Source organism: Vombatus ursinus, unplaced genomic scaffold (genome assembly GCF_900497805.2).
Source record: "Vombatus ursinus unplaced genomic scaffold, bare-nosed wombat genome assembly UNPS02014812.1, whole genome shotgun sequence".
NCBI classification, from domain to species: Eukaryota; Metazoa; Chordata; class Mammalia; order Diprotodontia; family Vombatidae; genus Vombatus; species Vombatus ursinus.
Window position 1 is genome coordinate 50417758 of NW_020954590.1, and position 12008 is coordinate 50429765.

The 12008-nt window shown below is 37.0% G+C and overlaps 1 protein-coding gene across 1 annotated transcript in view; it reads left to right on the forward strand.

The window, feature by feature from the left end:
- Positions 1–12008, forward strand: part of LOC114053907 (E3 ubiquitin-protein ligase MIB1) — a 144230-nt gene that overhangs the window by 100206 nt on the left and 32016 nt on the right. The window contains exon 14 of the mRNA XM_027877031.1: positions 2314–2400. Coding sequence (XP_027732832.1) covers positions 2314–2400 — 87 coding nt within the window. The remainder of the gene's footprint in view (positions 1–2313; positions 2401–12008) is intronic.

Consider the following 12008-nt stretch of genomic DNA (forward strand, 5'->3'; position numbering starts at 1 on the left):
TTTTTTTTTCTTCCCATGCTCTATTTTTGGTCATTTCTCATGAAAATTGATTACATTTTGAGGACAAATCATTATTCAAAGCATCAATAAAAAGATGTATTTAAAAGAGAAAAAAAAAACTCTCAACCAGACTGCTAGATTCCTTTTAATGAAGTAAAATTACCTTTTCATGATATAATGAATCACAGCATTTATTAAGCTCTTATCTTGTGCCTGGGGATACAAATAGAAAACAAGTGAGACAATTTCTGCCTTCAGGGAGGTGATGTGGACATAAAAAAAGAAGTAAATGGAGACTAGGTATAAGTTTGTTCTAGAAGGAAACTTAATCTTTCTCCCAAACCTATCCCTCCTCCAATCAAACTTCTGTTTTCTCTACTCACTCTCTCTTTGACCTTCCCACCACCATCCAATCCAACCATTTACTAAAGTCTTTTGAAATATCTTCCTTATTCATTGGGGACTACTTTAGGTAAGGCCTTCATAACCCCTAGACTGGATTATTACATTGCTTTCCTAAGCAGACTTTTCCATCTCACTCCTCTTTCATTTATCTTTCAAACAGTTGCCATAATAATTCTGCTAAGTCACAAGTCTAAGCATCATTCTCTTGTTAGAGAACTTTGACTGGTTCTTTTTGCTTCTCTGGTAACATAACTGGATAGATTGTATATTTACTAAGCATTTATTATATGCCAGGCACTGTACTAAGCACTGGTGGTACAAAAACCAAAATACAAGACAGTCCCTACCCTCAAAGAACTTACTTTCTGCTAGGAGAAGATAAAATGTAAAGGGGAGCTAGAAATCAAGGAGAGTTTGGGGAGCAAGGGAAGAAGAAAGGGGGATATTTACGTAGGGGCAGGACAATCAGCACGAGTGGTTGTGGAGAAGAGAAAGCAGGCCAGAAGGGGAGCTAGTGTAGAGGGATGAAGATAGCAGTCCAGAAGGGGAACTTCCTGGTGTAGAAGGAGGGAACAGGCTGGAAGGGGACAGTGAGAGTAGAGCAGCTGGGCAAGGACTTATCTAACAGCCTTAACCTGGAGTTGTCCCTGACGTACTACACAGGCCAGCTTTGTGAGAAAGTGGAACAGGTATCTCAGCTTTGTATTTAAAGCCCTTCATAAAAGACTCTAATTTCCCTTGATAGATTTATTTCACATTACTCTCTTTTATGCTTTGAGTATTCTGTGTTTTGGCTAACTTGCCTAATTGTTTCTTCAACTAAGCATTCTCTCTCTTGTCCCTGAACCTTTGCTCAGGCTCCCCAGTGGTGGGGATGAATCTTCTCCTTACTGCCCCTGCTCAAGAATTCTTAGGTTTAGGGGCAGCTAGGGGACGCATTAGATAAAGCACCAGCCCTGGAGTGAGGAGGAACTGAGTTCGAATTCAGCCTCAGACCAAACACTTGACACTTACTAGCTGTGTGACCCTGGGCAAGTCACTTAACCCTAGTTGCCCAAAAAGAGAGACAGAGAGAGAATTCTTAGCTTTAGTGGATACTGTTCATGTGCCAGCTCCAACTGGAAGCCTTTCCTGATTTTTCCTCATAATTGATGCTCTCTCCTTCCTCATATTACATGTTGATTCTTAACCAGTTACATGCTGTATCTTCCTATTAGGTAATAAGTTCTTTGAGATCAGGGACTGTTCTTAGTTTTTGTGTTTGCAACTCTAGCACTTGTTATAATGTCTTATGTACTTAGTAACTGGCACTTAATAAATGATTATGGCACTGGATTGTGAGCAGGCAATGATATATAGTCTAAAAGATTTCCTCTAGGATGCTCTGTGTGCCCTTTCACCATTCTCCATTTCTCTCATCCCTTCCCCAGGATAGTATGATACCATGTCCATTTCAAGGAAGAGAAGAGTAACATGGCTTTATTTTGCCTGTTTTGGAAATAAGTATGTATATATGTGAGTTGTATTCTTTCATAAGGATATGGCTATGCAGAATGGAGAAAAGATAACTGATGATGGTCTATAAATAACATTTATTGATTTTATCTACTTTATGCTAACGGGACTGAAATGGAAAAGAGAGAAGAAGATACCATTGAGTTCTTGTCTTTGTACCAAACCTGGGGCTTCCATTCCTTTATTTTTTCTGTTTGTATTTTAAGGCATTTTCTTCTCATGATTACATCCATAAACTGTGTTGGTTACTATTGCTTTAATTGCTTATACATTTTTAATACATTTTTATAAAGGTGTGAAATTTGAGAAATGACTTAGATAAGACTATAGTATTGCTCTTGACATTTTGCCAGAAATTTGTTCTTGTAAAATACATATGCCCCCTTTTTTCAGGGAAATGCAAACCTGGATATCCAGAATGTGAACCAGCAAACAGCACTACACCTTGCTGTTGAACGACAACACACTCAAATAGTCAGGGTAAGATATTTCTTGTATGCACATATTTGTATTTTAATTAGACAGGCATTTTGGACATATTGAATCCTATTTTAAGCCTCAAAGTTGTTGACTCTGTGGGACAGTAGATTGAGAGTTGGGTAGGCTGGTATTTGGTGTGTTTCTGAGGATTGATGTTAATTTTCAGCTGGGACGAATTGAATAACAAATAGGGAAGGACAGTATGTATCTGTAGGAACCTATTGAGTGAAGTATTTATTATGTGGTTTTGTTACTTTGCTAGCCGTATTACAAATTCTTGGAACATCAAATATGTCTGTATTCAATTATGAGATTAAAAATACATTCCCAGTAGAAATATAATTCTGTTTTTCCCTTCATTTTTGATTGCTTCAGTGGATCTGTGCTCTTATTGATATAGGTACTTCTTCCAGTCCAACAGTTCATTTCACAACCTCTCCACCCATTTATCCCTTCTCATCCTATGTATCTCTTGTCTAATCCCTCAGTGGGGTGCAAGGTGTGTATCCTGTGTTCTGGAGCAACTTGTAGATCATTTGATAGCACATGTGCCAGTGAAGCATGGAGTTTCACTTTAAGTTAAGCTGCATGACTGGCTGCCTTTCTTTTCTGGTAAATATATTTTCTCTTCTACAGTTATATATTTATAATATATTGCAGCCTACCTAAGCCTCCTGTATATCTCTCCATTGATCTTTGGTTGGGACTAGCAACTTTAATTTTTTGAAGACTGAGATAGTCGATTTTTTATGGCTGTATAGCATAATTTAAAATATATTGGTGTTCGAAAGATGGGCCTTTGTTTTAGGTAACAGTGTAATGTTGCTAAAAGGACTGAGCAGTTTCCCAAATGAAGTGCCATTCCTTCTACTTTAATTCCATTAAATTCTAAAGAACTTAATTTAATTAAGTGTATACTATGTCCAAGACCCTACACTAGGCACTGAGAATACAAAGACAGATCAAATAGGCCCTGCTTCCAAGGAGTTTATGTTTTGCTGTGTAGGCACATGTATGCAGATGAGTAGGTAGATACTGGATAGAATACTGAACTTGGAGCCAGGAAGACCCAAGTTCAAATTCTGCAACAGATGCTTACTAGCTGTGTGAACCTGGGCAAGTCACTTACCACGTTTGCCTCATTTTCTTCCTATAAAATGAGGATAATAATAACACCTACTATGTAAAGTTGTTGTTAAGATCAAATGAGATAATTGTTGCAAAGCACTTTGTAAGCCTTAAAGCACTATATAAATGCTTCTGCTATCATCATCATCCAAATATATTCTAAAATAATGCAGAGGCAACTGTGTTCTAATGAAGTGAGAGCTAGGCCAAGGAATCAGAAAGACTCAAGTCCTCACATATAGTGTCTCAAGGGAAAGTCCCTTAATGTGTCAGTGCCTCAGGAAACTCTCTTAAGAATTCAAACTGAAGAGCTTTTGCTGATTTACATTGGTAGAGGGAGTTTCTTTACTAAGAATTTTCTATGTCACTGAAATTACAGATATCAACAAAAAAAGTACCAAGCAACACAAAATCAGAGAAGAGAAGTGTGGTTAGGGTTGAGGTAAGAGTGTTAGAGAGGGAACAGATGAAATAAGAAAGGCCGTCTATAATAATCCCTGTCTTGAATCAAACTAAAGATTCTGAAATATGGAGGTGAAAAATGAGGCCATTCTAAACATGGGGAGACTGCCTTGCAAAGGTACAGGACTGTGAAATGGCATGTTCTGTATAGGGAGCAGCTGGTAGGCCAATTTTGCTGAAATGGAGAATGTAAGGGGGGGTGTGTAATATGAAATTAAACAAAACTATAAAGGAGGTGGGAGCCAAATGAAGCAGGACTTTCTCTTAGTTTAATATTTTATTTTTTCCCAATTACATGTAAAAACAATTTTAACATTCTTTTTTCCTCCAAAACTTTGAATTCCAAATTCTCCCCACCTCCCATTGAGAAGACAGGCATTTGACATGGGTTATACGTGTGTAGTCGTGCAGAACACATTTCCACATAAGGCATTCTGTGAAAGAAAACACAGACCAAAAAAACTCATGAAAAGAAAAAATATCTTTGACCTGCATTCAGGCTCTGCCAGTTTTTTCCTCTGGAGATGGATGGCACCTTTCATCATAAGTCCTACAGAATTGTCTTGGATCGTTGTATTGCTAAGGATAGTTAAGTTATTCATAGTAGATTATCATACAATATTACTGTTACTGTGCACAGTGTTCTCCTGGTTCCTGAGCGGGACTTTAAATGTTGTACTGATTATTTTGCATTTTCTAAGAATTGGGAGACGCTGATCATTTTTTGAGTGAAGTTGTGACATGGTCAGGCATGTTTTAGGAATATCAGTTTAGCAGCACTGAGCAACTGAAATAGACAGCAAATATGAAACTATTGCAATAGTCCATTGAGAGGTAATGAGAGCCTTAACTGGTGAAGAGGCTCTATAACTCTGTAATCAATAGAATTATGTGACAGGAGATGCTGAGATAGATTCAGCAAAACGTGACAGCTGATTGGGTGGGAGGAGGGAGGTAAGAGAGAAGAAATAGGCGTGGGTGACTCATAGATTGCTAGCTTAGGTGAGTGGAAGGACAGTAATGTTCTCAACAGAATAGGAAAGTTGGGAGGAGGGGTAGATTTTTGGGAAATATAAATTTTGTTTTGAACATCCAGCTCCTCCCCTTTTTCCTTAAAACAAATAATTATATCCAAGCAATCAGATCATCAATTTCGCCATCTCTGAAAACGAGTGTCTCATTCTAGACATCTAGTTAATCTTTCTGGCAAGGGATGGGAGGCATGCTTCATCATCTCTGAAGTCGTGATTGGTCATTTCATTGATCAGAATTCTGAAGTCTTTCAGAGTCATTTTCTTTTACATTATTGTGATCATCACGTAAATTGTTCTCTTCTTAATTCACTCTGTATTAGTTCATACAAGTCTTTCTGAATCCTTCACTCATGTTCATCATTTCTTATGTGGCAGTCATATTTACATCATATGTTTGGTGTTGTTCAGTCATTTTTCAGTTGTATCCAATTCTTTCTGTCCCCATTTGGGGCTTTCTTGGCAGAGATACTGGAGTGGTTTGTCATTTACTTCTCCAGCTCATTTTACAGATGACGAAACTGGGGCAAACAGGTTTAAGTGACTTGCTCAGGGTCACACAGCTAACTAGTATCTGAGGCCAGATTTGAACTCAGGAAGATGAGTCTTCCTAATTCCAGGCCAGGTCCTTTATCCACTTTATCCATTTTATCCAGCCTCCTAACTGCCCTTACATTCATATACCATATTTTAATTAACCATTCCTCAATTGAAGGGGGTACCTACTTTGTTTCTAGTTCTTTGCTACAATGTGCAGTGTTGACAGACATATTTTGTACATGTGGATTCATTCCCTTTTTTCTTTGACCACTCTGTGGTATGTGTTTAATAGTTCTACTACTGGATTAAAGGATATGCAGTTTATTCACTTTTTGGATTTAACTTCAAAATTGTTTTCAGGAATAGTTGGAGCATTTCACAGCTCTACCATCAGTGGGCCTGTCTTCTCGCAGCTGTTGCTGAGAACTGTTGTTTTTCCTTTTTTGGTCACTTTGATGACATTTTGAGTGCAAAATACATGCAGATTTGAGTTTGCGTCCTGCCTTAGCCACCTTTATGACCCTGGACAAGTTATTTAATCTCTCTCAACCTCAGTTTTATAGCCTGTAAAATGGGGATAATAATAGCATCTACCTGATGGAATTGTGAAGTACTATGTGTTAGCTATTATGATTTTAATTTGCATTTTTCTTATTATGAGCAATTCTTTCTTATTATGAATATTATTTAATATTTTTTAGTAACTTGCATTTCTTTATTTGAAAAGTACTTGCTCATATCTTTTGATTACTTACATGTTTTGGAGTAGATCATCTTTTTTCAGTAGTGATAAAATAAATGATTTTCCCAAGTGTTATTCTTCTCTCTTTCAGTTATCTTGAAATTTTCAGGATTCATTTAATCTCCCTTAAATTCTTATGGTTAACTTAATCTCTCTCAAATTAATCTCCCTAATGCACCAAAAAATTGTATTGCTTTCTAGTGCAGACTTTTCTTTGTAGTATGCTCAGTCTAGCCAGCTCTCTTCCTGTCTTTGTTTTCTTTAGTGTCAATTTTGCTTCCTCATATAGCACCTTGGGAACTGATGTTATAGTCTAAATTTGGTGCTTTTATTATCATTGGCAGAGAATATATTTTGTTATAGTAATCTTAACTTTTCTGTCTTCTGTGATCTTTCCAATTTAACCCTTAAATGGTTAAGGATCAATTAATCAATGAGAGTTTATTGTCATTTTATATGCTGGACATTGTGCTAGGTTCTGAGGAAAGATTTGAGAAAATGAAACAGTACCTGCATTCATTGAGCATATATTCTTTTTTTAAAAATAATTTATTTATTTTTAGTCTTCAGCATACACTTCCATAAGATTTTGAGTTTTAAATTTTTTCCCCTGCCCTCTCATTCCTTGCAACGCAGCATACAATCTGATATAGGCTCTACCCATACATTGTTATTAAGCATATTTTCCCATTAGTCATGATGTAAAGAACAATTAGACCTAAAGGGAGGAACCAGGAGAATGAAACAATAAAACCGAACAACAAAGGAAAAGGAGAGCAAATAGTATGCTTCCATCTGCATTCAGACTCCTCCACAGTGCTTTCTCTGGATGTGGATAGCATTTTCCATCATGAGTCTTTTGGAGTTGTCTTAGATCCTTGCATTGCTGAGAAGAGCCAAGTCTATCAAAGTCAGTCATCTCACAGTGTGGCTGTTACTGTGTACAGTGTTCTCATGGCTCTGCTCATTTCACTCTGCATCAGTTCATATAACTCTTTCCGGGTTTTTCTGAAGTTTGCCTGCTCATCATTTCTTACATTCATATACCACAACTTTTTCAGCCATTCCCCAGGTGATGGACATCCTCTCAATTTCCAATTAATTCTTTGCCACCACAATAAAAGCTGCTATACAGCAATCATCAAAACTGCTTGGTACTGGCTAAGAAATAGAGTGGTGGATCAGTGGAATAGGTTAATTATGCAAGACACAGTAGTCAATGACTATAGTAATCTATTATTTGATAAACCCAAAGACCCCAGCTTCTGGGATAAGAACTCACTCTTTGACAAAAACTGTTGGGAAAACTGGAAAAGAGTATGGCAGAAACTAGGCATAGATCAAAATCTCATGCCATATACCAAAATAAAGTCAAAATGGGTTCATGATTTAGATATAAAGGCTAATACTGTAAGCAAACTGAGAGAGCAAGGAATAGTTTACCTATCAGATTTATGGAGAACAGAAGAATTCATGACCAAACAGGAGATAGAGAATATTACAAAAAGCAAAATGGATAACTTTGATTACATTAAATTGAAAAGTTTTTGTACAAAGCCAGTGCCACCAAGATTAGAAGGAAAGTAGAAAACTGGGAAAGAATTTTTACAACCAATCTCTCTTCTAAGGGCCTCATTTCTAAAATATATAGAGAGTTAAGTCAAATTTATAAGAATACAAGTCATTCCTCAATTGATCAATGGTCAAAGGATATGAACAGACAGTTCTCAGATGAAGAAATTAAAGCCATCTGTAGTCATATGAAAAAATGCTCTAAATCACTATCGATTAGAGAAATGCAAATCAAAACAACTCTGAGGTACCACATCACACCTATCAGATTGGCCAACATGACAAAACAGGAAAATAATAAATGTTGGAGAAGATATGGGAAAATTGGAACACTAATGCATTGTTGGTGGAGTTGTGAAATGATCCAGCCATTTTGGAGAGCAATTTGGAACTATGCCCATAGAGCTATAAAAATGTGCATACCCTTTGACCCAGCAGTAGCACTTTTAGGGCTATATCCCACAGAGATCATACAAATGGGAAAAGGACCCACATGTACAAAAATATTTATAGCAGCTGTTGTTGTGGTGGCAAAGAATTGGAAATTGAGAGGATGCCCATCAATTGGGAAATGGCTGAACAAGTTGTGGTATATGAATGTGATGGAATACTATTGTGCTGTAAGAAATGATGAACAGGCTGATTTCAGAAAAACCTGGAAAGACTTGTATGGTCTGATGCTGAGTGAAGTGAGCAGAACCAGGAGAATGTTGTACAAAATAACAGCCACGTTGTGCGATGACTAATATCAATAAACTTAACCCTTCCCAGCAATACAATTATCCAAGATATCTCCAAAGGCTTCATGATGGAAACTGCTATCTACATCCAAAGAAAGAACTATGGAATTTGAATGCACATTGAAGCATACTATTTGCTATTTTTTTTTTCTCTTCTGTTGAGTTTTGTTTCCTCTTTCTGGTGGTTCCTCCTGTTGGTTCTAATTCTTTACAACATCACTAATGTGAAAATATGTTTAATAAGAATGTATATATGTAGCCTATATCAGATTGCACACTGTCTTGGAGAGGGAGTGGGAGAAAAATTTAAAACTCAAAAGCTTATAGAAGTGATTGTTGATAAATCAAAATAAATTAATAAAAAAAAATTAAAAAAAAAAAAGAAATGATGTACAGGCTGACTTCACAAAAACCTGGAAAGCTTACATAAACTGATGCTGAGTAAAGTGAGCAGACCAGGAGAACGTTGTACAAAGTAACAGCCACATTGTGTGATGACTAATATTGATAGACTTAACCCTTCTCAGCCGTACAAGGATCTAAGACATCTCCAAAGGCCTCATGATGGAAAATGCTATCTACATAGGAAGAAAGAACTATGGAATTTGAATACAGATCGAAGCATACTATTTGCTATTTTTTTTCTTCTATTGTGTTTTGTTTCCTCTTTCTGGTGGTTCCTCCTGTTGATTCTAATTCTTCTTACAACATCACTAATGTGAAAATATGTTTAATAGGAATGTATATGTATAGCCTATATCAGATTGCGCACTGTCTTGGAGAGGGAGTGGGAGAAAAATTTAAAACTCAAAAGCTTATAGAAATGATTGTTGATAATTAAAAATAAATTAATTTTAAAAATAAAAATAAAAAAATAAGAGCTGCTATAAATATTTTTGTACAAGTGGATCAGTGATCTCTTTGGGATATAGACCTAGAAGTGGTATTGCTGGGTCAAAGGGTATGCACAATTTTATAGCCCTTATGGCATAATTTCAGATTGCATTGAGCATATATTCTTTTAGAGGATGCAAAATATAAAGTACAGAGTAATTTTTGTGTTTGAGGAACTAGCTTATGCGGGATCAGCAAAAAGTCTTAATTGGGTCTCTCTCTGAACTTTCTTGTTTTTCACTCCATGAGAGCCTACTCTAATATCTCACCGTGGTGTAGAGGGAACCCTGGGTTATTGGAAGCTGTACCTATGTATGTCAGATTCTGTCAGGTCCTGGCAATAAATGAATGTCTGCAGGGACCATTCTATCCAAGTTCAGAGAAGCTCATCTCCAGTAGGTTGGCCATTAGGTGATAAGTTATTTCGTAATGGCAATCCATGAAGCAAAGAAAAAAACTGAAATGGCTTTTAGTTTTGTATGTTCTACTCTGCAGTGATGATGTTCAGGTAGTGGAAAAGGGGACAGAGAGCAATCAATCATGTAATTTGTAGAGAGTCTAAAAGAAACATTAACTTAGATGTGCTGTTCCAAATGTGAGACCCTTGTCCAGTGACCATTGGGTGAACACTGTTCTAGAGAAGTTAAATATTATTGATGTCAGTATTCTCACCATGTTTGATACCAGAAGACAAAAAGAAGCTGCATCTAAATTGAAGGATAGTTCTTATCTTCCTAGAAGAAGCTAATAAAAAAATTCATGGAATCAGTTTTATTGTGTTCCCTAAGGCAAGGAGATATATTTCATAGAATAGTTGGTTATATATTTGTCAGTACTTATAATGAGCATTTAAAAAAATATCACCATGAAGATAATTGTACTTATGTGCCAACATCTTTTGCAGAGGCTGAAGTAATGAAATTTTATAAAGAGTTCAATAAGACCTTCAGAATAAAATCATCTTAAATGTGAATTATCAGTGTTGTTAGTGCAAAGGTGAACATGGGAGAGTATGATGAATACACAGTGAAGAGGCCACAAAAGCACCTAGAAATCACCTTGACCAGCAAACACTTGATATCCTGGCAATTGGGGAAATATGGCAACCAGGGGTGATTCCAATTTAAGATAGAAAGTAATTTCAAATTGGAGGATGGCAGATTATAATGGAGGTTTGACTATACTTTACATCTTTGATTTTATACATATACTATTGCAAATATTAAAATACTAAAATATTTATATTTCAGTAATTTGGTCATTTTAGCAATGAAATGATTAAACAGATTATCTCCTAAAATATTCACTTCAAATAAGTATTTTAGGTTGCTTGTTTTTAACAAGTGCTTTTCTTTCCTTTTTCCCTAAGAAATTTACCACATCCTTACTAAATGTCTGCTATGTGCAGACGTTGTTTTAGGAGCTGGGGATATGAAAATAAAAATGACATGTAGTCCTTGTCCTTAAGGAGTTTCTACCAGGTGAGATGTACATCTATAAATATAGTAGAAAAAAGGATATGATAGAGACAAAGGAGAGATGTTGCCTAAGTGTTCCAGGAATAGTTGAGGCAGGTGGGAATAATTTCAGCTGGGGCATTCAGGGAAGATTCTCTGAGCTGAGGTTTCAAGGTGCATAAGGATTGTAAAAGGTGGGGAAGAGGGAGTGCATCTCAGGGATTAAGAACAGCTTGTGTAAATCCCTAAAATATAAATTGGAGAACAAAGGGGAGATCCAGGTTCATTGTTGTAGGAATATCTGAGGGAGAGAACACTTTCAGCTTTGAGGATCAGGGGAAACTACAGTGAAAAAGGCCATCTGTGCAAAGACTTGATGGAAAGTAAGGCTTCTAGGGGCAGCCAGGTGGTTCAGTGGGTAGAGCACCAGCTCTGGCGTCATGAGGACCTGAGTTCAAATCCAGCCTCAGACTCTTAATAGCTGTGTGAGCCCTAGGCAAGTCATTTGAGCCTGATTGCCTCCCCGCCAAAAAAAAGGAAAGAAAATAAGGCTTCTGAAAGGCAGAGAGCAGAATAGAGTACTTTGTATTCATGGTTGATGTTTGTTTTGTATGCATAGAGAGGGGAGTGGGTGGGGACAAGGAGGAGAGTAAATAGTCCACTTTAGAGAACTTGAAAGGAAATAATGTGGCATAAGACTGGCAAAGTAGACCAGACATAAATGTTAGGTAAGTTTGGCAAGCCTTAAATGCCAAGTTTAAATAAAGGTTTTGTATTTTATCCTAGAAGCAATATGGAACGTTTCTGAGCAGGAGAGCAAGACAGACCTGTGCTTTAGGAAAAGATTATTTCAGCAGTTGTGTGAAGGTATTTTGGAGAAAGGGAGAGAGAGTGAGGGCTAGGAGACCAGTCAGGAAGGTGTTAAAAGCAGTCTAGGCATGAGGTGGTAGGTTACTGCCTGTATAAGAGTGGATGGAAGAGGGGGCTGTGAAAGCAGAATGGATGTGACTTGGCAACCAGTGAGGAGAACAGATGAGGGAGA